The sequence below is a fragment of the Podarcis raffonei genome, chromosome 17 (assembly GCF_027172205.1).
Source record: "Podarcis raffonei isolate rPodRaf1 chromosome 17, rPodRaf1.pri, whole genome shotgun sequence".
NCBI lineage: Eukaryota > Metazoa > Chordata > Lepidosauria > Squamata > Lacertidae > Podarcis > Podarcis raffonei.
This window is the reverse complement of record NC_070618.1, coordinates 29,815,573-29,843,064: the sequence shown is the minus strand read 5'-3', so window position 1 is coordinate 29,843,064 and position 27,492 is coordinate 29,815,573. Positions and strand designations below refer to the sequence as shown.

The window sequence follows — 27,492 nt, the reverse complement described above, 5'->3', positions numbered from 1 at the left end:
ATTTGAAAGTTGATCTAATGACAGCTGAGTAGTGTTGCTAAGTCCAGTCCTTGAGAGAGTTCCAGTAAAAGTTGCACTGAAGAGAACATTTCCTCCAGGTGGGTTTTTCTACGGCTGTACCACTGAGATAAGAAGAAAATGCATTAATATGACTGGATGCAATGGATGACAGTATTCTTGTACCTTTAATATTTGGTCATAAAGGGAGCCCATTTCAGATTGTCATACAAATAATTACTGTTAGGCAGGCAGGCAGGCAAAACATCTTGGTACCTGCTGAAATTCCTTCGCCATGGTACAATGTACAGGTAATGATGTAGTAGGTGGGAGAGATTTGACTGTTCTTTTTCTTTTGCTTTAGTTTGTTGCCCAGCCAAACTGCCAACAACTGCTTGCCTCTCGCTGGTATGATGAGTTCCCTGGCTGGAGGAGGCGCCACTGGGCCGTGAAGATGTTGACTTGCGTCATCATTGGATTTCTTTTCCCCGTCTTCTCTATCTGCTACCTGATAGCTCCCAAGAGCCCACTGGGTCTGTTCATCAGGAAGCCATTCATCAAATTTATCTGCCATACTGCATCCTACTTGACTTTCTTGTTCCTTCTGCTGCTTGCCTCTCAGCACATTGACAGGTCAGATCTGAACATGCAGGGACCTCCACCAACCATCGTCGAATGGATGATATTACCGTGGGTCCTGGGTAAATGTATTAGTAAAGAAAATTCAGTTGACTTGCATAACTCTTCCATAATTGTCTAGCATTGCCTAGCATATACAGCAGGGCATTGTAGTTTATTCTATGATTCTATTATAAACTAGTTCAGTAATCTATCCGCAACCCATCTAGGTAAATAACAGAAAATTCCATTTAAGATTAAGGAATTTTTAAGGAAAGGAATTTCAACTTTAATTTGATTTCAGAATTAAAATTACTTTAAAATTAATATGTTGAATGGTGGGCAGTCAGATCCAGATGCTTTTCTCCACTTGGACAAACAGGCTAAACTAGCGTTTTTGCTCTGGATTTTAAAAATTGGAAATGATGTGGCTTAAAAAAAACCAACCATATGGGGAGAGGGGGAATCAGAAGCAAAGTTCCACCATTCCAGTAGGGAAAACACAAAATAGATCATTATGCTTCATTGCCCAGCAGTAAATTGCATAGCAAAGGTCTGGGCTTCTTCCACCATTTTAATGGAAGTTCTTCAGTCTTAATAGAAAACCATATAAATAAGAATCTGCACCCATAACTCATATTTTTTTCCACTGAAGAGCCAATAACTGACTGATTTGCGGCAAAGTCTGATTTTTTGACATTGCATTTTGGGCCATTTTCTTGAGACTGTTACTGCATATGCTGTAATTTATTAGGGACAGTCCCTGTTTTCAGGCAGCTTTCTGGGACACCTAATTGTCCCTGTTTTGATACATCTCTATGTTCCCTCTATTTTTTCCTTAGTCAGTGGCATTTTGTGCCTAGTGCACATACATATCAGGGTACATGCAATGAACACCAAGGCTGCAATCCTAACACCTGATGTTGATCAGCAGAAAGGTAGACTACAGTACAGGCCCCTCTCTGCTGGCCTTTGATGATGGGTAGGAGTGCCACTGATGTGGGGCGGGGCCCCTATCTCAGTAAGCTACCAGCAGAAGCAAGTGGAGATCCCCAAAACAGGGCATTTCAAGGCAAGGCACTAGAGATTCCCCCAAGGGGGCTGATTCTCGGCCCCCTCAGCTACATCACTCCTAGAACTGGCACTGCAAAGTATGTGAAGCCATCAAATATTCCATCGTGGCTTCCCACAATCATGCGTTTATTAACAAACATACACCCATAAATAAACACCAGTCAACTGAACTTAGTATTCTCTTAACAGAACAAGCTGCCGTGCTTGCTGTTAGGATTATAGTCATCTGAAAGCAACGGACATACATCAGCGTGGTGTATGTGTGCAAATTGGGCTGTGCAATAGGAGAGAGGAGATGGCATGGAAATGGGGGTGATTTAAGAAGAATGAGGAAGGTAGAGGGGGAAAGCGAGTGGAGGTGAAAATGTGGGGTGCAAAGGGGGTTGCACAAAACGAGGGAGTAGAAGGCATGGGAAAGGGGTTAAAGATGAAAGCAGGAACATGAAAGTGTCTGAAATATGGGAGGTGATGGTGACTTCTTAGCTGGGTGGAAGATGATAAGGATGTTTAGTAGTTGCAAGGTAGGAGGAAGATGCAAAGGGAGTCACAGACATGGGGGCAAAGGTAGATAACAGGTGCAGAGCAGGGCTGTAGGACTGTTGGAGAAGTGGTCGCAGAAATGGAGTTGGTAAGGTGAAAAGTGAGCTTAGCAGTTGCCTGGGGTAGGAAGCAGCAGCTCTAGTGGGTTTATGTGAAGAAACCTGTGACTTGAGTGAGCAGGAATGCAGCCTCTAATATATTAATCATTCCTGTCATTATGCTCCTGGGATTCTTGTCAGATCTTGAACAGCTTGACTTTATTCTAAAAGCAGTTTCAAAATGTTTGTTTCCAGTAAAGATGCTACCATTCTTCTTCGTAAATACCACTAAACATCTTGCGACATTTCCCTAAAATATTTGCTTGTGTCACTGACCTTAGTATTGAGAAAATATAGGTTAATGTTTATTGGTTTTGCTAGATTACTGGAGATGAAGGGGAGAGAGAGGATTACCAGTAGAGCAAAAGATAGACTGTCAAACTCTGTGTTTTCATGCAAGTGCACATTAATAAGGTCCTGGCAAGTTTCTCTTTATACATAAAAAAACAACTAAAATCAGCCCCAGTTGGTTGCAGTTTTCAACAAAGTAGTTACATGGAAGGAAGTGCTGACCTCTCTTTACTCCTGGCCTTTTTCTGATCAGAATCTCCTCCAGGCTGCTTACCATCTCATATGTTCTTTTTCACCCACTGATTTCAATCAACAGAAGAGATTTAAGCATGCGCTTAACTTCCAAGTCCTTTTGCTGAATACATTTGGCATTATTATTTTGGCCCTGGCTGCAATGATTCCAGTTACTGCTATTCATGACAATCAAAAAGACCATTAGCAATGTTTTGGGGATGTGTGAATGTAATGGAGAAAAAGCTGGAATTTAAGGGCTCCTCCTTGAGAACTCCTAAATGTGCACAAAAATATATAACCAAATCCCATGTTATGTTCACCCTGTCATCTTGAGTTATCGTATCTCTTTTGGGGAATTATATATGGCAGCAATATTCTGTAACTGGATGCTGAGTTCACATCCTACACTCTTCTGATGGCACAGGAAGTTGCCTATTCTTTAAAAAAAATGCAATAGGAGAATAGTTCTTTGCAGCAGGTCTGTGGCTGTTGTAAAATTCTAAGGGTATAGGATTTGATCCAAGTATTTTACTCTCCTGTGCCACCCACATCTCACCCATGTCTGCCCTGTTTTGGCCATTTCACCTGTATTTTTGGAGTGGCAGAGGTAGTGCATCTACCATGGTTGTCACCAAATCCTTTAGCCCCTCAGCTGAAGGATGTTCAGTACTGGATTATACCCTAAAAGGCTCTTTACGTTCTCTCCCTAAAACTATTATTTTCCAAGGTATATCAGCCACACTGAAATTTATTAGCTGCTTGAAATATATCCTGATTAGTTCAAGCAAAGCTACCTGTATGCATAACATCTGATAAGTGTTTCCTATTAGCTGTTTCTCAGAATGAGTGTGTTAAATCAGTTACGAGTGCTATGGAAAACAAAAAGGTGGTGTTCGTTGCTATGAATAGTAATACAACAATTATTTCCCAACAATAAATTTCACTTTAGGTGACTGAGTTTTTCCTCACATTCAGTTCCTCTGAAGTGCCATTTAAACAGCAGGTGACCACTGGTGCTAAATTTCAGGAATTGTTGTTTAAAGGTCAAAAATCAAAGTTTGAAAAGCAGTTATAAATTTGAACCTGAATTCACAGCCTGCCAAGTTCAGAGTAATTCTTCTCCCCATTGCCTTTAGGCTGCAGTCAGTGGAACCAAAGTACATGGTGAGCAGAATAGTAACCATTGTTGCTGCAGCTCCTGTTCTCTTCTGTGGGACTGCACTGGAAATTTCCCCATTGATTATGCCATATATATATATTGAAAACGTGAATCACAAATGAAAAATAACAATATATGTGACTAATAGATTGTAATGGTTATTACGGTTGTAGTTGAGCATGCTTAAAATGTATTGTGCTTTTATTTCATTTTAAGCAAATAAACACAACAGCTTAAGCAATTCATACAACTAACTTATATCACTGCTTTCTATATTTGCAGGGTTTATCTGGGGTGAAATTAAACAAATGTGGGATGGCGGCCTGCAGGATTATATTCATGACTGGTGGAACCTGATGGATTTTGTAATGAACTCATTGTACCTGGCAACAATATCTTTAAAAATTGTTGCATTTTCAAAGGTAATCAAGACATCTATTCATATTGTGAATATACTGTATACTTGACATTTACTTTGAATGTGATTTTATTGTTGTTTTCCCTTTTTCAAAATCTGTTCTCTTTATATTGCCTTTCGTTGTTGATTAATAACTGCCAAGTCAGTAATCAGTAATTTGGGGATAAGAAATAATCCTAAACAAAAGTTTTGGCTCATTGTGGAAAATGCCCATTCTGAATTAGAATTTTTGGAGTGAACAAATAGGACAAAAGCAAAATGGAAATTCACTGTTAAGGAATTCAAATGTCACAATTTCCTGAATAATTTCTGTTGATTAGTGAAATAAAATCAGATCAGGGAGTATCTCCCAAACAACATACCTGAACTCTCCAAGGGAGAGCAATCCCAACAAGAACAGGAAAGCTACTCATTTCCCAAACTCAAGAGCCTGCAAGACAATAGGATCCAAAAGGCAGCAGTCTGATTGGTCCTAGAACAATAGGATTCAGAATGCAGCAGTCTGATTGGTCCTAGAACAATGCAGCAGTATGATTGGTTGGCAGGAACTACCCAATCATGCTCCAGATAGAAGTGAATCCACAACCTGATTGGCTTACAGTAGAATTCCGGAATTAGCCAATCATGTGCAGCCCATTGTGTAAATAATGTATATAAAGCAGATACTTTGAGGGGACATTCATTCATTCCTCCTCACCACTATGAGCTGAATAAAGAGCATGAAATCACTTCGCGACTCTGAATATATTTCAGGATTCAATTTCAGGTTAAACTTCATAGGTATCTGAGACCAGTAAAATCCAGCCTGCTTGTGGAGATGAATTATTTTATGTACCAGTTCAGTTCCATTCCTGATGTCTCACTCGCTGGATCATCACCTTGTGGTGGTGACTGGGCTTGCACGTTCCTATGACCCTTTGAACGAAGCCGTTGGGAGTCTCGTATTCCCAGCAGGGTCACCCAAGGCAGTAAGGTCAAAGGGAGACAAGGAATGATCCAAGACGTCCTCAGCAGCAGAACAGGCAGAAGATAACAAGTGGTATGTTACAATGGCTGTGAAGGCGGATGAAGGCTGCAGCAGATATGAACCTACTGGTCGTTGTGATACTCATGCCATGGGAATAAAGCCTTACTGTGAATACTGCAACATAAAACAAATTCACACACAGGTGTCTTCCAAAAGCCCATCCCGGACCCAAAGAAGTCCCATGGCAATCAGCAAATGGTAACGGGGGCAGGACTGTGAAATCTGGAAGCCCCTCGTCATGAACCGGCACATGGGCGGTGAATACAAATTCATTCGTTCCGACTCAAGGAATGAGGCAGTTGAGTAGCTCAGCAGCTGTATCCATGACTGAGCAGTCCTATTTAGGAACCACTCTGCTGGCTCCAAAAAGAGGGAGGGGCTAGAAAAGGTGCCCTAAACATAGTCTGCCACCATTTTTCTCTGGCTGGATTACTGCGCCCAGTGGGGTCACCATCCAGTGGTCGTAAAAGACAATTGAACTTTGGAACATGGATTATACAGACTTTGTTGGATAGCACAGATAATGAGTGTCCTGAACACAGGACTGCCATCATCGCAAGAGATTTGTGATGTTTTAACTTCGATCTTGCAGCGTAGTCTAGGTGATGTTTTAGAAATTTATTTAGAGACTGCTCTCTCTTTCTCAATGACTGTAGGGTGACATGTCAAAATATCTACCTAGTTCTGGCCAGTTAGCTTTTGTGAAGAAGGTGTATATTCTGGAAGATGCATATTCAGAAACAAAACACAGAGTAACTATCTGTGGGGAATTTCCAGGGGAGTGGTCTGGTCACAGTTACAGGGGAAGGACTGTTCATCTGTTCAGAATATAGGGTACCTCACAAAATATTGTTTTTAAATGTGTTGGAAGCCACCCACAGTGGCTGGGGCAACCCAGTCAGATGGGCAGGGTACCAATTTATTATTATTATTATTATTATTATTATTATTATTATTATTATTATTACAGTGGTACCTTGGTTCTCAAACTTAACCTGTTCCAGAAGTCCGTTCCAAAACCAAAGCGTTCCAAAACCAAGGTGCGCTTTCCCATAGAAAGTAATGCAAAATGGATTAATCCATTCCAGACTTTTAAAAACAGCCCCTAAAACAGCAATTTAACATGAATTTTACTATCTAACGAGACCATTGATCCATAAAATGAAAGCAAGAAACAATGTACTGCAGTAACACAATCAATCAGTAGCTGAACTGGGTTCCACACAGTCACAAAAACAAAACAAAAAGCCACAGAAACAAACACGCAAAATAAATAGCAATAACTGACAGACCTCAGTGTAACGCTCAAAACGGATGTGTGGCACTCAAATCGGAAGCATAACACTCAAAATGGAGCCAAGTTCAGCTTCCGAAAAAAGTTTGCAAACCGGAACCCTTACTTCTGGGTTTGCAGTGTTTGGGTTCCAAGTTGTTTGAGTACCAAGGCTGTATTCTCAAAAGGATTGTGAAGCAGCAAATGAAAGGAGTCATATCTAACAATTACTCATTGAGGGTCTGTCTTGGAAGAGTATGGTCTTGCTGATATGAAAAGTGATTGCAGAACATAATGGTTTTTGTATTGTTGGGGAAAGACTTTGCTAATTTTGCATAACTCTATTGTTTTCAGTACAGTGGGCTGCTCCCAAGACAGAGCTGGGATATGTGGCACCCAACACTGGTGGCTGAGGCACTGTTTGCTATTGCAAACATCTTTAGTTCTCTGCGCCTGATCTCATTATTCACTGCAAATTCTCATCTGGGACCATTGCAGATCTCTCTTGGAAGAATGTTACTGGACATTTTAAAGTTTCTTTTCATCTACTGTCTTGTGCTGCTAGCTTTTGCAAATGGACTTAACCAGCTATATTTCTATTATGAAACAAATGATGCCAATCGCTGTAAAGGGATTCGGTGTGAAAATCAAAATAATGCATTTTCAACGTAAGTTAGCATTTCCTACTTAAATGATTCATAGTATTCTTTTTGTATTGCACAGTGCTCCATGTTGATTTGTTGCTAAAGAGTTGTCTAGGGCGGCAAACTGATTTCATTTTAAGGAAGGAATTTAAATGCACAACATACAAGGCAACAAACTGATACTTAAAGGTTTGGTCATAAAATTGACCAAAACCTATTGTTTGACAACAATAATAATGTGAGCTAGACTACGTCAAAACTGTCTGGTGGTTAATTCTCTGCTGGAGAGACCAATATGATCAGTGGTCAGGGATGATGGGGGTTGTAGTTAGAAACACCTGGAGATCACAGAGTTGGGGAAGGATGTTTTAAAATGTTATGATAGCTTGTACAGATGATGAATTAGTCTTCCTTTGGACACAATGAGGTTGCAGAGGAAACATAACACATTTTCCGTTCCTATAATTGCTGCTGCTTAACCACTCTTCATTTCATTGGTGGAAAACAGAAGGGGCCATAAGTACACTTTCTAGAACCAAAAGGGACTTCTGCAAATTTCAGGGACTGGGATGACTTTATGACTGGAAGGGATGGAATTTACCTCTGGAAGCATTAATCAAAAATGATTACCTTTCATTTTGATTAATTACTGCCAATTCAGTGATCAGTAACTTGGGGGTAAGAGATATTCCTAAACAAAAGTTTCGGAATATGTGGTCACAGTTTTGCTGCCACGACACTGTTGAATGATGCTGAGTCACACTGTGGATGAGGGCTTCTGGAAGAAAAACGGTAGTTGCCCCAGAAAAGCAAAGTCTGCCCCATAAATTTCCTTGATGTGATACTAGGTCATGACATAGTGTGCAGCAGATTTTCTTGGGATGGGTGGGAATGACAGCCACAGGAAGGGATATTGCTGCTGCTGCTGCTGCTGCTGCTGCCAAACACACACACACACACAAAAGATGAAGGCACCCACAAGCCTATCTGAGCCAAAAGAGTTCAAGTGAGAAATTCCAGCTCAGTCTTACATAGGAATAGGCATTTTTGGATTCTTGTGGAGAATATAGCACTATATTAAATGCTGTCTGGGAAAGCATCAGAAAAGGGTAACCAAAATGATCAAGAGTGATTCCCTATGAATAAATGTTACAGCATTTAGGACTTCTTAGTTTAGAGAAAAGAAGAGCAAGAGGTGAGATGATAGAAATTTATGCAACTATGCATGGCTTGGAGAAAGTGGCTAGAGAGGGGGGCGGGAAATCTCCCACTGTCATCTCACTAAAACCTATGGAAATCTCATGAAGCTGAATGCTGGAAAATTCAGGACAGATAAAATAAGGTACAGTGGTACTTCGATTTTTGAACGTAATCTGTTTTGGAAGACCTTTCGAGTTCTGAAACGTTGAAAAACTGAAAACTCAATAGCCAACAGCTAGGCCTCAGGATCTTGCACTCAGTGGAAGCCATGTGACATGTTCGACTTCCGAGGCATGTTCGAAAACCGAAATGTTCGTCAGCGGAGACATTTGAAAACCGAGGTACCACTGTACTTCTTCATACAACACATAGTTAAACTATGGAACTCGCTTCAATGGGAGGCAGTCATGGTCACTGATTTAGATGGCTTTAAACAAAGATTAGAAAAATTCCTGGAGGAGAAGGCTATTGATGACTACTAGCCACGATGGTTTGTGCTGTCCTCCATGACCAGAGGCAGTAATGCTTTTGAATACCAGTTTCTGGATACCACATGAGGGGAGAGGGTTCTTGTCCTCAAATCCTTCTTGTGGGCTCCCCACAGGCATGTGGTTGACCACTGTGAGAGCAGGATTCTGTAGACCAGGGGTGTCCAACAGGTCAATCGCGATTTACTGGCCGATCGCGGAGTGTCCCTGGTCAATCCTGGGACCCCGATTGCCCCCCTAAAAAAAGCTGAACAACTTTGATGGGTAGATCACTGCCAGATTTTTTATAGTGGGAGTAGATCGCAGTCTCTTGGAAGTTGGGCCTGATCCAGCAGGCTTTGCTTATATTCTTATGACTCATACCTTTAATGCTGCTAAAAAAAACCCCAGATGTGAAAGAATCAGTACCAAAAATTTGACTGAGGAAATGTAATAGGAGATCTAGACGTTATGATGAAAAGGAGCTGCCACCCAAAGTGACAGCATTGTTTCAAGTTATTCCTCTCTGTAACATGCAGCAAAACTTACATCATGTACAGATGCATTCTCGTCCTGTGCGTTTTCCTGCATGTAGGCAGCATAATTGGCTGCAGTAGCTGGGGAGATACAAAGCATGATGATGTCAGCACATATATAAGTACAGAGGGGGGACTTCAGTTGGGGGTGATGTTTTTCAGCGGCAGCTCAGTGTTTATTTGTAACACCTAGTTTCACCCTAATTGCAGTACTGAACTGCAAGCCCCAGTTTGCATTTCAATACCTAATCTAGTGCCATGTAAAAGCCACCAAGTCCTATATAGCTGCACTGTTTCCACTGGTACCAATGTGCCCTTAGGATGCTATGCCAGGGACGATAGATAGCCTGCCCCACCCTCCCTCTTCGCTATTTCCCTGTTATCCAAAATCCCTTTATGATCCATTGAGGTTTTGCAAGAGAACCTGATTTCCCCATGTGCTAATCAATGCTCGAATCCCAGTGATCACAGCCTAGAACTGGGCTATAACTTAATTGCATTTAAATGTCTCATTTGCTGTTTTAAGTTTAAAGGTTTTAATTAAAGTTTGGGGTGATGATGTAGTATTTAAAACAAATGAGATGCTTCTGTTTTCTTTAAGACTTTTCCTTTTCTTTCTTTCTTTTTTTGCAGTTTGTTTGAAACTCTCCAGTCACTGTTTTGGTCCGTGTTTGGGCTCATCAACCTTTATGTGACCAATGTAGACGCAAGACATGAATTCACTGAGTTTGTTGGGGCCACCATGTTTGGGACCTACAATGTCATCTCTCTGGTCGTCCTTCTCAACATGTTGATAGCCATGATGAACAATTCCTATCAGCTCATTGCTGTCAGTTCCTTGGTTTGATTCTTGTTCACTTTGAAAGCCGTATCTGTCAGTTGACCAAAATTCCAGCTGTTTGAGAACAATAAGCCCTGTGCTTATGTATGCTTACAAAATTAGGTTCCCTAGAATGTGCTCTAGCCTCCAAAGAAGCAGAAATCAGCTACCTGAGCATTCCAGCAGGAATAATTTTTCACCAGGTGCAAAACTAAATAAGCCTGGCTTTGCATACCATTTGGTATTTAGTACCCGGCATCTCATACTTCAATCAGTATTCAACATTGGCAGACATATAAAGAACCTACTTTTCTAAGCAAGAAAGTTGAGATTTCTAGTTTTGCCAAATTATGCCAAAGTGTTACTGACTTGCTGTTCCTAGCCAGCCATCTTATTAGACCTATATTCTCTTATATACATTTGATTCTCTTCTAGATACTTCTCAGTTTCATCAACTTACATTCATACTTTAATTTTTCCTTGTACTGAGAAGACCAAATCTGCCTGGGTCTTTCTATCTTCTTCCCATTATTCTCATTTCTGTTTTCCTTCATTTGTTCTTTCCTTTTCCCCCTGCATTCTTCCCCATACCATTCAGTTTGCTTTACTTATCGTACATTGAACACACCTACTTTTGTCCTACTTCTTTCTTTACTTTTAACTGCTGTGTCCTTGTTTATTCACTATTTCCCATCCTCCTCTTCAGCAGAAAAGGCTCCTCAAGTAGCTTTACAGATCAGGTTTTGAAAAAGATATTCTCTGCCTTCAAGATCTATTTTCCCCTTCCCTAGAACCAAAGTAAAAGTTATGTGGAAAATCCATGATTTGATCTCCCCACATAATTGTGCTTCCCCTAAAAAAGCTACTGGGGATTCTAATTTGGTATAGAGTAACAACTTGAGGGACAGGACGCGGGTGGCGCTGTGGGTAAAAGCCTCAGCGCCTAGGGCTTGCCGATCGAAAGGTCGGCGGTTCGAAACCCCGCGGCGGGGTGCGCTCCCGCTGCTCGGTCCCAGCGCCTGCCAACCTAGCAGTTCGAAAGCACCCCCGGGTGCAAGTAGATAAATAGGGACCGCTTACTAGCGGGAAGGTAAACGGCGTTCCGTGTGCTGCGCTGGCTCGCCAGATGCAGCTTGTCACGCTGGCCACGTGACCCGGAAGTGTCTCCGGACAGCGCTGGCCCACGGCCTCTTGAGTGAGATGGGCGCACAACCCTAGAGTCTGTCAAGACTGGCCCGTACGGGCAGGGGTACCTTTACCTTTACCTTTAACAACTTGAGGAGGTTCCTTTCCCATTGTAACACAGCCGTGATCCAAATTGGGTCCAATTTCTAGAATAAAAATAACTCAAACTTTTGCTTTAAAAGCAAAGGAGACAACATAAAAACCGTTTAGTCCATTAGGTAGTCCAACATACCTGATGGACTAAAATGGTTTTCAGCACCTGTGTAAAAACAGGTAGAGAGGAAGAATTCCCGAACTCTCCAATAAGAAATGAAAATATGTTTCCATATTTCCTGTATTCAGGATCATGCAGACATTGAATGGAAATTTGCTCGAACAAAACTTTGGATGAGTTACTTTGAAGAAGGAGGGACTCTGCCTACTCCGTTTAATGTCATACCAAGTCCCAAATCTCTCTGGTACCTGATCAGATGGCTGTGGAGACAAGTGTTCAGGAAAAAAATCAGAAAGAAACCTGAAAGTTTTGGAACAATTGGGGTAAGCAAAAATTGCCATTTTCCTCGCCACCTGCCTTTCTTTATGTTTAGATGTTACCATAGATATTAGACACCAGCATGTTGGGCAAAAGCCAGCCTGGGCACTACTATTTTTCATCTAGCTCATACTACTGTTGGGAGACAAGCACAAAATGAAAATATCCGCCCCTTCCCTTTTCTGGTTAAGGGAAACCAGAACTGATCAGTGTTGCCTATCACCACCAAAATAATGAGTCAGGTGTTACGAATTTGGAAAGACATACCGTAACTTTGACATCTTAAAATAACTTTCCCCCAAACAATCCCCAATGATGGTTTTAATTACCAAAAAGCTATGGATGAATTAGTAATGTTTGTGCATGTGTATCATAGCAATACACACATTAGGGAATCAGGATTGGACATTCAATAGTAGCCTGAGTTAATTGCCATATAAAGTGTGGAATTGCACACACACATGCATGCACACACAGCACAGCTGTAGTCCTGCGTCTCCCAAGTCACTATTTTGCCACTTTCTTTTCCCCATTATAAAGGATATTTTTCCTAAATGTATATGTTAGGTGCAATGTAAGATGAGCAGTTAATATGCATAAGAACTGGCCATTGTGCTCATTCACTAGACCTCCTGAAGAATCTGCCCATGAAGAGGGAATTGTGCAGCTTTCCTGGTCAATAAATGCAACCCCACCCCCCACCCCAATAGGCCTTTGGGAAAATTAAATCTCTCCAACTGCATTTTGTGCACTCTCTGGCCATTCTGCACAATCCCCAACAGAATAAATATTTATCTGCAGACCTACCCCCTCTTTCCAATGCTTGGCTGGTCACAGGGAAGGCATGTTGTAAGCCATGTAAGATTAGGCAGTGGGCAAGAAGCAGAGGGCAGGGGAGCACAGATTTCACACTTCTGAACAAGAGATAGATTAAAAAAGACAAGAGCATGTTTCTTGGAGGCTATGCATACTGACTGGAGAATGTACAAAATGCAATTGATACATGCATGCTGGTTTATGTATATTGACCAGGAAATGAACACAATTCCTTCTTCATGGGCAGATTATATGCACATTCTCCATAAGGTCTTATGTCACCCCTAACACACACACACACAAAATTTTCAGTCAAAGTTTCTCTTTATTGACTGCCTCATATATGCTCTGCCTACACTGTCCAATTTCCATGAGCCAGGGCTAGATCCAAGAAGTACAGTGGTACCTCGGGTTACATACGCTTCAGGTTACATATGCTTCAGGTTACAGACTCCACTAACCCAGAAATAGTGCTTCAGGTTAAGAACTTTGCTTCAGGATGAGAACAGAAATCGTACTCCGGTGGCGCGGCAGCAGCAGGAGGCCCCATTAGCTAAAGTGGTGCTTCAGGTTAAGAACAATTTCAGGTTAAGGACGGACCTCCGGAACGAATTAAGTACTTAAGCCGAGGTATCACTGTAGTCTGAATGTGGCCTCTGTTTTCAAAATCCTAATGCCTTTCCTGGATACTCAATTTGATCCATGTTCACTTCTACTCATCATTTTGCAGCTGTCTTAAGCAATCAATCTTCTTCTTCTCTTCTTCTTTGGCCATCACTCTTAGCCAAGTATTACTTTCCTTGAAGTAAAAGGTTTAATTTGGGAGCTCTTGTGAATGGGTCTTTCCTGTAAAATTGACATGGACTTCACAGTAAGATGTAACACCATTCATATTCTTCCTTGGATATTATCTTTTTAACAAAAGGTTTGCATCAAATTAAGCCTAATTTTGAGGCAGACCTTTTGTGGATGATTTTGGGCATGGTGGACATTTCTGCTATTCAGACATAATTGCTTTTCAAATATCATTCCAGCTAATTTATGTTCTTTATTTTCAGAGGCGTGCAGCTGATAATTTGAGAAGGCATAATCAGTATCAGGTAACCAATCTCATCTTTTACTTTTTTTACCAGAAGGAATTGAGCATTTTGCTCAGGATGTCACTCAAGATAGGATACCGATTTAGTTTCCAACATAGATATTGCCATTCCATTGTTGGATACAATTATTCGAGCTTATCTTCTGCCCAAAGCTGTCCAAGAATAAATGCTTCCAGTTGCAGCTGCAAACCTTAGTGCCTGGGGAATTTGCAAATGAATATACAGTGGTATCTTGGTACTGTATGCCACAAACCCAGAAGTAAATGTTCTGGTTTGCGAACGTTTTTTGGAAGCCGAACATCCGACACGGCTTCTGATTCAGTGCAGGGAGCTCCTGCAGCCAATCGGAAGCTGTACCTTGGTTTTCGAACCATTTCAGGAATCGAACAGACTCCCAGAACGGATTAAGTTTGAGAACCAAGGTACCACTGTATATGCAGGTGCACATCTCATTGAAAGCCAGTAAGGCATCCCCACTTGCTTGAATATCTGGTTGTACAGCCAGATGATCATCTCATGGAAAGTAATGGACAGCATCCACCTTTGGGCTAATGCAAGCTACTTTCAAATGTATTTACTTCAATTGTTTTCTCCCAACTGTTAACACAAGTAAAGTGTGAAGATCAACTGTGTCTATGTAACATTGCCTCCCTTATGCATCTCAGCTCCTGGCATTTGTCAGATCACAAGTAAATGGGAGTGAGCAGTGCCATTCACTGTGAGAATTAATGACATTTTTGCCGATGTCTCAACTTGTGCTAGAGCAAGTCGGGGCCAAAGCTAAGGGCTGTTGTGGCCCTTCAGCTCAGTTCAAAACATGGCACCTGCACAAATTTAATTTTTCTATAAACAAGGGTCAAAATGAAGACAGGTTCCCCTGGATCCCTACAATTCCTGTGTGGCAGAATCTGTTTCCCAGAAAAGTGACCAGCTGGCAATTACTCTACATATAAAGCGTGTTCTCCTTCAGGGAGAGCACGTGTTGCGGTGGGGTCTACTGAGCCACCCCCTTTGTTGCTGGGTAAGTTCTCCAAGATGGCCAGGGGGCAATGATTGGATTGCTGAGTTGCTGGGGCAAAAGTTATGTTGCAATTTTGGTGGGAGGGGTAAAAGGTTTAAATACTCTGCACGCAGCCTTGTACTTTCTCTTTTGCTGCGTGCAACGGATCACCCGCCCACCCGCCCTAGAGTAAGGGGTTGTTGCGTTGACTTGCTATGCCTGTCATGGGGTCGTCTGCCTTTGAGCAGGGGCCTGGTAGGAATTTTTCCACCTGGCAAATTGGCTGGCTGGGTGGTTTTTGCCTACTGCGTAGCAAATCGTCACAACTTGTAAGGTTGTGGTTAGGCATTGGTTATAAATCTGGTGGAGGAGGGGTTAGGATAGGCTGGGCCTGCCCCTCCATGGTTGCTGCGGAAAGGGAATTCTGTTAAAGGAATCCTGGGGCTTGCCATCTTTTCGTCCAATCCCTGGAATGGGACTAGGGCCGGCAAGCCTTCGGGGAGCAGGCGGGTGAGAATTGAGGGTCTGTGACTCAGCTCCATTTCTCCCCGACTTGCTTTCCCCCGCACTGTCTTTCGGTGGTGCCCCGAAGTCAGTTCTGTCCCCAGGCGGGGGGACAGATAGTCTTAACCAATGCCTAAACAACCACTCACTGTTTGTATTTTAATAAAGTTGTGGCCAAAATCATGCCAAAAATCTTAAACAAAAATTACATGTCCGTTGTGAGTTATTTTGGGGGGTGGATTGGGGACCTCGACACGCAATGATTTTTTTAGTCCTTTTTTGTAATGGCATAATTTAAAGCAAAAGGTGATGAAATTTCTGATTCATCAAATGGCAAGCAGCACAGTTAGAAGTGATGTCAAAATTGGACTGTTCTTATCTTCCAGGAGGTCATGAGAAATCTGGTTAAGAGATACGTGGCTGCAATGATAAGAGATGCTAAAACTGAAGAGGGGTTGACCGAAGAGAATTTTAAGGTGACTGTTCTTATGTTGGACACCTTAATAACAATGAATCAAAACATTAAATAGCTTCACGTGGTAGTGGTGGTGGGGAATAATCTAAGATATTTGCCACTGAAAGTTGAGTGCATTTACACATAAAAACGTACGTGAAATACATTGTAATGCAACTATTTTCAATTTTCAAATACAGTGTCTAATATCAAATATGAAACATTAACAATAGAAACACAGAGAGTCTGTAGGGTTTACTGGATGTAGAAATAAACCAAGACCTAGAAGCATAGCCAGCCCATGAAATCTGGATGCCTTGTGAGGAAAACATGACAGGAATCCACACACTGTCACTTAATGATCTCATAACATAGCCGGGGTTTGTGAAAAAATCGTGAGAGCTAAACTTTATGACGTCTCTTTCACCTTTCCATAGGCAGACTGTATTCACCTTGCGTGAAACAATTCACTAAGTGGGGGTGTGGAGAACTTAGAATACTATAAATGGCCTCAAGTGAACTTTTATTTATTTCCCCCTTCCCCCTCCAAAACCCACACTGCATCCCCAAACCCAAGTTTCAATTCTCTCTCTCTTTTTTAAACATAATTTTTTATTAAATTTTCCCATATTTCATTTAATTCAATACACATATTCACAGCTTATATTATTTGCTCAAAGTGAGCTTAGACTTCCTTCTATCTCTCTTTCTGACATCCCTATAGTCAATTCTCAGCAGCCGAAAACATTTCTGCTACTCGTAAATAGCAAGATACTTATTAAAATTGCAATTTAATGATATTCCAGCATTTATCTTGTGAACTGCCCTGAGATCATCGGATGAAGGGTGGCTATTTATTTATTTACAATTCCTTTCATGTTAAGCATAGCATTTTTCTTCTAATGTTTTAGGAGTTAAAGCAAGATATTTCCAGTTTCCGCTTTGAAGTCCTGGGTTTGTTAAAAGGAAACAAGCTGTCTAACTTACAGTCCTCAAAAGTCAGCAGAGAAGAGTCCTCTTTGCCGGAATCTGATGAAGGAAATGAAAATGGAGGAGACGAGAAAATTAAGAAGAGAAACCTTAGCCTTTTTGACATAACTTCAATGATTCACCCCAAAGCAGTGGCAAGAGCCTCTGAAGCCCACAGCCACAGCAATGGGTCAGCCATGATGACAAGAGTTTCCTCCAAGGAAAAGCAGAGGAAAGTGAATTTTGTGAGTGACGTGAAGAAGCTTGGGTTCTTTCATAGACAATCCAAAAGTGCTGAGCAAAGGACCAGTATTTACTCGATTTCTGAAGAAGTTTCCCGCCAACAAGCAGACGAATGTGAGAAAACTCCTGAAATGGGAGTGAAAGCATTGGTTGTGAACTGTGAACTCAACATTCGGGATCTCAGCGAAAGCTGCACCGCAGGCACTCATAATCAGGCCAGAAATGAGGCGCTGGACTCAAAGGTGGATGAGAAAGTTGCTGCTTCTGAAATGAAGAAGGCTAATTTGCCCACACCAAAGGATTCTCCGGACAATGAGCAGGACTTCAGTAGTAGTGACTCTGTTGTGAAACAAGAAACAATTGTTCAGGACAATTACCTGACAACAAGATTGTGATGAGCGGAGGCAGAAGCCTATAGAAACACACTTGGTGATGGTGATGCTTAAATCAGAAAATAAAGAATCAAAGCATTCAGAGGCAACATAGCTGTAACATAGCTCAGTGAAGAAGAGGAAATGGAGGAGCCTTCTGTTTTGTAGCCTGCTTTAGCTTTCACAGCTTCTTTTACATTTTTTATTAAATGGGAGCATCTTGTATTCTTGTACTGTTGCAATAACCCACAGATACTTTTTAGCTATCTTTTTCAATTTGAAATAAATGCCATTTCTCTCCTGTGATAGTTAATTGCCTATGGTAAATATTTTTCTATGCAAATAAATGTAGCTTAACAAAGGTGCGAGCCTTTATGAACCTTTTTTTAGGATTCCTAAAAATGGACGAGAGAGAATCGTCAGTGCTTTCTGTCAAAGGGTGATAGCCAATATTACTCTATGATTAATGTCGGATATCTACTCTGACCCATTGAAAGCAATGGACAACTTAAATAAATTGATTTTGGTGGGTCTGCTCTGAATATGATTTAGCTGGCTTTACCCAAAATTATTTAACTAGTTAGAAATCTTATTTATAAATTAAATTTTAAACAGTGAAATAATTTATTGAAATTGTTAGTGCCTATAATTTACTAGTAATCATTTTGCTATTTATGTAAAATAGCGTAAATTTGTTATTTATGTATACCCTATTAGCGACCACCATTTCCATGCCTAAAAAATGTTGCAACCAAATTTTTAAATTTGAAAACTTCAGATATAACCCTGCAGCAAAATAAAATACTAAGACTTCTTTAGTGGAAGATGCCCATATCAAAGCAACTTTGCACATGCATTTTGATGGAAAATGGGTTAATCCATCCTTAGCCTCTCCAAGCCACACACATACCCCTCGGTGGTCTGGGTTGGGGGGGTGGGAGAGCATATTTTATGAAATGTCTCTGAATGATAACCTGGAAGCAGTTCTGACTCTCCACATTAATTAATTAATTAATCTGTGAGCCGTACTCTTTCGAGAAGTCTCTTTTCACTTCTGCATTCATAATCCCAGTGTATTTCACTAGCAACACAAGAGTGCTTCAGAATAATCTAATTGATGTGCTATCAAATTATGACAATCATTCAAAATCTTCTAAAGACAAATCTGAACAGAATCAGTCTCCTTTCCGAGATGTTGGTGGCCTCCTTTCTGACTCTTTGCACAATAAATACGATGGCTGGTATTCAACTAAGTTTTACTTAGAGTAGACATATTGGAGTTAGTGAACATGACTGTGTTATCCCCATTAATTTCAGTAGGTATACTCTGACTAAAACTAAGTTGAATGCCACCCGTTGGCTTTTAAATGTACAATATTATTAATCTGAGAGTATTTTCATAAACAAGTGTTTTACTGTCAGCCAAAATAATTTTTGAAATTAAACAGTCTGTTTCTTTCTCATCAACGACTGGTGTTTTATGTTATAAAAAGACTAATATACACTACATTCATATCTGAACATCTGTTCCAGTAAATTGACCATGTGATAAAGCATGGCTGTGGTAAGGCAGAGAGCATAGACAACTGAAAGCAAAAGTTCCCTTGCAGAGTTGTAGAGTTTCCTTCCAACTTTAAAATTATACCATTCTATGAGTTTCTCATTGGTTAGACATTGTGGTTAACACTTAATGCATCATTCTTAATGACATCATGAGAGCCCACCCTATGACATCACTGGGGGCCGTATCCTATGACATCACCAGGGGCTGCCCCTAGGATTCAGGTTTAGACTCCTGATCTGGCAACCCTTCCTGAAATCTGTTCATGTAGTTCTGGTCCGCACTACACCTGAGGCAGCACCTTCTATGCTGAATGTTATGATTAACCTGCTACCAGGCCCACACCACATGTAGCACGATGCTCTGTGCTGTTGTTGCAGACTCCCTCTCTTAGATGAAGGAAGGTCTTCCTCATTGGCAGCGTAGCAAATGACTGTGCTTTCTGTGCCTGGGATTGCCATAGCAACACACAATGATCTGATTTTCTCATGTTAGTGGTTGGTAACAGGGCATTAGGTCTCAGCTCAAAAATACTGAGGAGACACTTCTCTTCCACCAGACATCCGGAAATACAATCCCATATAATCTAAATTGTTTTTAGAATGGGAGCACTGAAGTTTATCTCTCCATAGTTCTCTCTTGAACAAGAAGAGATTCCCAATCTGTGTCACTTGCCAGCCTCTGATATGCCCAAATAGGATATTGTGTCTCTTCAGTGGCGGACATCCCAGGGTGGAGTGTGTGTGTGTGTTATATGGATAATTGTTCAGAACAAAACCTAATCTATCTTTCTTTCTTTCCACCCCACCCATGTGGCTGGGTTTCCCTAGCCACTCTGGGCTGCTCCCAACAGAATATTAAAAACACAATAAAACATCAAACATTAAAAACTTCCCTAAACAGGGCAGGTAGTTGTGGGAGGGTGTTCCACTTCTGAGAAGGCCCTCTGCCTGGTTCCCTGTAACCTCGCCTCTCACAGTGAGGGAACCACCAGAAGGCCCTCGGCGCTGGACCTCAGTGTCCCGGCTGAACGATGGGCGTAGAGACGCTCCTTCAGGTATACTGAGCCGAGGCTGTTTAGGGCTTTAGAGGTCAGCACGTGGGTGGCACTGTGGTCTAAACCACTGAGCCTAGGGCTTGCTGATCAGAAGGTTGGCGGTTCGAATCCCCGTGACGGCGTGAGCTCCCGTTGCTCGGTCTCTGCTCCTGCCAACCTAGCAGTTTGAAAGCACGTCAAAGTGCAAGTAGATAAATAGGTACCGCTCCAACGGAAAGGTAAACGGGGTTTCCGTGCGCTGCTCTGGTTTGCCAGAAGCAGCTTAGTCCATGACCCGGAAGCTGTACGCCGGCTCCCTTGGCCAATAAAGCGAGATGAGCGCCGTAACCCCAGAGTCGTCCACGACTGGACCTAATGGTCAGGGGTCCCTTTACCTTTTACCAACACTTTGAATTGTGATCAGAAATGTACTGGGAGCCAATGTAGGTCTTTCAGAACCGGTGTTATGTGGTCTCGGCGGCCCCTCCCAATCACCAGTCTAGCTGCCACATTACTACACTCACAGAAATGCTACACTCAGCACACATTTAAAGTCAATGAGTGTGGTTTTGATGGGGAGCTCATTATGGGCATCATAATGTCTCGTTTTCTTCCCCCCAACACCTGTACCTAGGTGCTAAGCGCCCTGTATTAAGTGGAACAGCCCCATTTGGGGGGAAGGTGCCCCTGGGCTCTGGCAGCAAGTGGGTGGGTGTCAGTGGGCAGGCAGCAGCAGCCTGCTGGGGTTTGGGGTAGAAAACGTTGAAGTGTATGCAAGTCTAGTGCTCCCGCCTGGGATCATGTACTGTACCCTCAAAGGTTCCGTGTGAATCCACGCTAATGAAATATGTTTTTACAATGCATTTCTAAAAGACTAATTTTACATTCCCATGGTAGTGATACAGTTTTTTTCATATCCGAAAACCACATGAAGTAACAATTACAGTTCCTGTAATGGAAAAAGTGCTTTTCAGCTGTATCAGTTGCAACTGTGCTTTGTATTGAAAGGACATTGTAGTTGGTTTTTTCCTCTCTCTCTCTTAATATTTTTCACAGTGTGAACAAAAATGGAATAATATGCATGTAGCTCTAAGGCGGTGAATGAATGAAACGGGCCCATTTCACTGGAGGTGGAAGAGAAAGAGCCATGTTCTTTTGCATCCTCCCACTACACTGACTCACCCAGTTACCTGTGGCGCTGCAGATCTTGACCAACACACCTTGCAATGTGGCTCAGCAGGCTTGTCCTTTGGGGAGCTTCCAGAGTACAGAATGGCTCGTACTTGCAACAAAAAAACCAAATCATCAGCACCTATTATTTAAATCCAGAGCTCATTCCTGATGGTGTTTCTTCTATATTTTGAAAAGACTACAGGTTAGGGCGTGTTATAGAAACACAGCACTGAACTGTACCAAGGGTTTCTCTCCTTTTTAGGGAAATTGGATCCCTCCCCTGGTGGCAGTAAATGAGCAGATCAAAGGAGTGTTCTTACCAGTTAGTTTCTTTAATGATCACAGCGAGAGACAAAGGAATGCATATCTCTCTAGAAATGGTGTTGCTCCCAGTTAATCCATCCCCATTAATCTACATCACACCTATGTCGGGTAATCTGAGCTTGTTGCTGTTGCGCTCTCTGTTCTATCACTCTCAAAGCCCGTCTAGTCTTAAGAAGAAGGGTTGGGGTCAGGAATGTTGTCCAAGGACAATGAATCTGCCAGCTGTCTCCTGGTGTTTTCTCTTCTAGCTGTTCCTCACCCAGTCTTTCCCAGCTTTTCCCCTCTGGGCTATGCCCCTCTGCAAACCACTCTTCTAAATCAATACAGTGGTACCTTGGTTCTCAATCCATTCCGGAAGTCCATTCCAAAACCAAAGCATTCCAAAACCAAGGTGCACTTTCCCATAGAAAGTAATGCAAAACAGATTAATCCGTTCCAGACTTTTAAAAACAACCCCGAAAACAGCAATTCAACATGACCTTTATATTCAGCTGTTGTCCAGTCTAATGGCAGCCATCACTGAGCGGCCGTTTTTTATGGCGACCGCCATTTTGAATTTCCCAGCATTCAAAGGGGGCTTTTGGGGAGCAGGGGATAGTAGTCATTCTGATTCTATTCATTCTCAGAGGGATTTTGCCTCCAAAACAGCTGGTAACCAAGGGGTGAAATGTCTGAGAAATGGTCCTTGTCAGTTTGGCACAGCCGCATGTCATTCATCCTAAAACTTATAAGCGGGGTTGGGGTTGGACTGACTAGGTGGCCAGAAGTGTGTTGAACCTAAAGCTTTTTCTTGAATGAGGGCCTTATCACTTCACAGACTTCAGTATCACATTACAAGTTTTGTCTCACATTTCCAGTAACCTTTTTGCTCTATTTCTCAGAACAGTTTAGCACTGCATTCAAGGTGCACTGAAGTGTTCTGGGTTTGATGAAGAAACAGATGGAGCTTTCACAGTATCACAGCTCTGTGTGTTTCAATTTCCAGGAAGACCTTAATGTCTCATCATTAAGATAATCTCACCCGAACACCAGGAATCCTGCTTTTCAATGCAATATGCCTGATCCAGAAGACTATATATTGTTTTGTTTGTTTATAGCACATCGAAAATCCAACACCTACCCTTGACAGCTATGATAGCACGAAACTAAATCTGGCAACACCACATGTTTAGTAATGTGGTTAAAATGAAAACAATTTTTAGCAGGCCTCCTTTATTATTAGGGGTCTGGAAAGCTTCACACAAAAAGGATGATGCACCCAATCTTGTAAATCAGATCATTGTCAGAGGACTCTGTTCTTTATTTTAAGCTTTTAAGAGCCTATCTTGCTCTTAACAAGAGTTCTGCTGGAACCTGGGGAAGCAGCTCCAATTGATTTTCATAGGAATCACTCTCACCTTGCAGCATTCTTGCAGAGAACATGGCAAACTGATGCTGATTAAAAAGGACTATCGTGATCTCCACATCCATAGAGCGTGTTCTATTTGAGTGCAACAATCGAAACATATTGATGATCTTTGATCTGCTAGCTGTTGCTTGATTTTAGGTATTTTCTTTTTCCTCTTGTAAGCTGAGGAATCAGTCGTCTTAAGGGCAGAATTAAAATGTTTTAAATAAACAAATGGATGACATTTGTCACAGTACATGTCTGAACTCACATATGTGTCCAGCACTCACATGTAGCCATGCACACACTATCAGGGGGTTGGGGATCTTTTGCTAGAGCTATAACTTGTGACTGTTTATGAATATATGTTTGCTTCTATTCCTGCCTAAGTAAAACTCCTGACACCTGATATATTTTTTGTCCCGGGTGGGTGATCCTAACACCCTGTTAACTATCAGCTGGGCAAGCCAGTAATGTTTAAAGGCAAATAAATAGTTTTACTATTAGATTCTCAAGAAACACGTCAACAAAGGAAGCTTGGTTTATTATATGAATGAACATGGCAGAAGACATAAATGCTGTTTCAGACAGTGAAATTACAATTTAAGCAAGCAGCAAATTGATCTAAAGAGTGGAATAATCCCTATCTAGTCTCAAAAGCCTACAGAAGTTAGTGTGGCAGTTTTGTCAGCAGGACCAGTGGCGTAGCGTGGGTTGTCAGCACCCGGGGAAAGGCAAGTAATTTGCGCCCTCTAACCCGTGGATTTTAGCACTCGAGTCTCTTCTTCGCGCCCCCCCCCAGATGTTGCGCCCGGTGCGGCCGGCCCCCCCTGCACCCCCACGCTACGCCACTGAGCAGGACTCACAATAATAGTAAGCTAAGAAATGGACGGCAAGGGAGGAAGAGTATAGCTATCCTTAAGCACGTGTGTGTTCATTCCTTGTGACTCTGAGCTGAATGAAGGTCCTTGTTAAAACTAAGAGAGCCACTGACTACAAATTTTAGGTAGGGGGCTTTGAGATGACCAGTTCCTATAGTTTCTGTTGTCTTCCTCCAGAGTTCTTGCCCATTTCTCACCTTGCCTTTCTTGCAAATTAAGCATTTGAAAGTCTAGCATTCCAGTCGGCTGTGACTGAACTGGTTACATTTTCTCTGCTCTCTGCCTTCAAATCATCTAACATTATCTTCTTGATGGTCTCCATTCAGGGAGTGAATAGACTTCACTTGGAAACTAAATTTGCATGTGCTGACTTCTATGCAAAATGTGAGGAACTCAGAATTTCCTGAATGCCTTCCAGGAGATGAGGCTGGGGTCTGACTGGTACCAGTGTGGGGCGGGGATCTCTTGCTATATTAGGTTATGTTACTTTTCTTCCCTATGTCATCATCTACAATAAGAAAACACAGAAAAATTCAGATTGACACATGCCTACTGCAACCTGACCAGTTCAACTGTGGGAGCGCATAATGCAGAAAACATGACAAAAAAAATGTGACCAGGCTCAGGAATGTTTCACAGCCGTGTTTTTAGCTACTTTACAAAGATAATCTGGTTGTGATGTACGTCTTACACATACTGAGAATACAGTGGTACCTCAGGTTACATACGCTTCAGGTTACATACGCTTCAGGTTACAGACTCCGCTAACCCAGAAATAGTGCTTCAGGTTAAGAACTTTGCTTCAGGATGAGAACAGAAATCGTGCTCCGGCAGCGGAGTGGCAGCAGGAGGCCCCATTAGCTAAAATGGTGCTTCAGGTTAAGAACAGTTTCAGGTTAAGTACGGACCTCTGGAACGAATTAAGTACTTAACCCGAGGTACCACTGTACTTCCCTTTTCCTTTCACACCTCCTGTACCTGCAAGGGCAAGTTTTATTTTCTCTTAAAACACAGCTGTCTTCTGCAAGAGCAGTTCTGCTGTTTTAAAAATACAAGTGCCAAAACAGCAAGAACTGATGGAAAGGGGCAGGCTGCATCCTGTCCTTTGGGCTGGTATGTAACACACATGTAAAAAAGTCTATCAGCACAATACAGTTCAGTACATCTAGGGTCCGCTAATTTGTGGTTTTATTTTTTATTTTCTTCCGCTATCGGATTATCTGCAGGGTGTGTGTGTGTGTGTGTGTGTGTGGGCTGCCACTTGGATGAGGGCGCCATGTTGACACCATTAAAAGAGGTACCTCAGGTTAAGAACTTTACTTCAGGATGTGAACAGAAATCGTGCTCCGGCAGCGCGGCAGCACCCGAGGTACCACTGTAGTAACTTCTGAAGTTTGTCATGTTTGTTTTGCCTGCCAGGTGCTTAGCACACATGAACACACACTTCTAGACAGACAGGTGCATTCAGGTAATAATAATAATAATAATAATAATAATGATGATGATGATGATGGTGATGATGCAGCTTCCAGAATACATAAAAACATAGTAAAACATTAAAGCTTAAAAAGCTTCCCCATACAGGGCTGCCTTTGGTATTATGGTTCAAAATTTGTTCAGGGCTTTGTAAGGTAAAGGGTAAAGGGAGCCCTGACCATTAGGTCCAGTCGTGGCCGACTCTGGGGTTGCGGCGCTCATCTCGCTTTACTGGCCGAGGGAGCCGGCGTACAGCTTCCGGGTCATGTGGCCAGCATGACTAAGCCTCTTCTGGCGAGCCAGAGCAGCGCACGGAAACGCCGTTTACCTTCCTGCTGGAGCGGTACCTATTTATCTACTTGCACTTTGACGTGCTTTCGAACTGCTAGGTTGGCAGGGGCTGGGACAGATCAATGGGAGCTCACCCCGTCGCGGGGATTCAAACCGCCGATCTTCTGATTGGCAAGTCCTAGGCTCTGTGGTTTAACCCACAGCGCCACCCGTGTCCCTTTAGGGCTTTGTAGGTAAATACAAAAACCTTAACCCTGTTTTTATTGGCAGCCGGTGCAACTTCTTTATGTATAGCAGCTGGATTATACACCAACTGCAGTTTCCAATCCAACTTTAAGGGCAGCCCCACACTGAGGAGATTTCAGCAGTCCAGTTGTGAGGTTGCCAGTGCACAGGTCACAGTATCTGTGTCCAGGCAATGCACAATATATGAGGAGAAAGTAAATGTTCAGATTATTCTGTTTCATTTTTTAAAATATACTTTTGTGGGAGAGATTTCAGCCCTTCCTTATGGAAGAAACCCCCCCCCCAGCAGCCCCTGTTGCAAAGTAATTGCAATGACACCTTCTTAATATTGACTTCTGAATAGTTGCGCTGCATGATTGCCATTTGTAATGCTAAAAAGAAAGTGGACTTATTTTAGTTGCCTTCTGCTGTTTTTAACATATCCAAATGAAATAGCCCAATTAACTCCACAGGAGCTCGAACACTGTATGATCCAGATTCTGAACATATCTAAGTGCAGAATACTTAACTTGTCAATAAAAGCGAGAATATTTTCCCATTTTCCTCTCCTCGCAGTTCCCTAAAAGCAGGTGTTGTTTTTTTCTAATGCCGAGGCATGCTGGGGAAAGCAACCTGGGCCTGAAGATCTCTCTGCTGAAAATGCCACTGTGCTGCACACAAATGGCAACGCTAATTACCTTGGACAGCAGGCTGCCACCAGTGGAGAAGGAACAGGACCACGTGTACTTCCATTCCTTGCTTGTAATGCACACATGCGGTAAGATTCCATTTCGAAGAAAAATGCTAAACCCTTTGCCCCAACCCCAGATATAAATTGCTCTTTTGATCTCATACATTCACCTCCAGAAGCACAAGATTCAGGCTGTGTGTTTTCATGAAGTTCTCTACAAATTATTGCCCCGATCCATTCCATATAAAGAAAATTCCCACTTGCAGCTGCATTCGGAGGGGCAAAATTCTATTAAAATGTTGCATTAATTAATCAATCCTGTAACAGAGATAGATGCATGGTTGGAAGGTGCATGGATGTGGGGTGCAGAAGACAGTCGTACCTTGGAAGTCGAACGGAATCCATTCCGGAAGTCCGTTCGACTTCCAAAACATTCGGAAACCAAAGCGCGGCTTCCGATTGGCTGCAGGAAGGTCCTGAAGCTGCGGAAGCTCCTGAAGCTGCGGAAGCCCTGTCAGATGTTTGGAGAAGGGGGAGGAGGTCTCCACCATTTGTCCTCCAATGTCCAGTCCCTGACAGGTAGTCACCACAGTTTTATGTGGGAAAGAACCTCCATAGTTTGCACAAAGAAGCACTTTCTTTTATCTCTCCTGAATTGTTCAAGATTTTGCTTTGATGGGTGTCCCTGAATTCTAGTGTTATGAAAGAGGGAGAAACGCTTTTCTCTATCCATTTTCTGCCTGTCATCCATAATTGCAAACATTTCTATCATGTCGACTTGTCATCACCTTTTCTCTAAACTAAAAAGTTCACAATACTGCAACCTTTCCTCCACTCCATCCCCTTCATCATTTAAAATCTTTTCTGAACCATTTCC

General features: G+C 42.1%; 1 protein-coding gene across 6 annotated transcripts in view; it reads left to right on the top strand.

Moving 5' to 3' along the window:
- The window catches only part of TRPC4 (transient receptor potential cation channel subfamily C member 4), a 70,267-nt gene extending 51,230 nt beyond the window's left edge, over window positions 1-19,037 (top strand). The window contains exons 4-11 of one of the 6 annotated variants that reach the window (XM_053371547.1): window positions 362-530; window positions 4,294-4,433; window positions 7,084-7,397; window positions 10,210-10,405; window positions 11,924-12,118; window positions 13,988-14,029; window positions 15,920-16,009; window positions 16,899-19,037. In XM_053371547.1, the coding sequence (XP_053227522.1) occupies window positions 362-530; window positions 4,294-4,433; window positions 7,084-7,397; window positions 10,210-10,405; window positions 11,924-12,118; window positions 13,988-14,029; window positions 15,920-16,009; window positions 16,899-17,594 (1,842 nt within the window). In that variant the 3' untranslated portion in view covers window positions 17,595-19,037. The other 5 variants (XM_053371546.1, XM_053371545.1, XM_053371549.1 and 2 more) reach the window with 5 other exon arrangements.
- The last annotated feature ends 8,455 nt before the right edge of the window (window positions 19,038-27,492 follow it).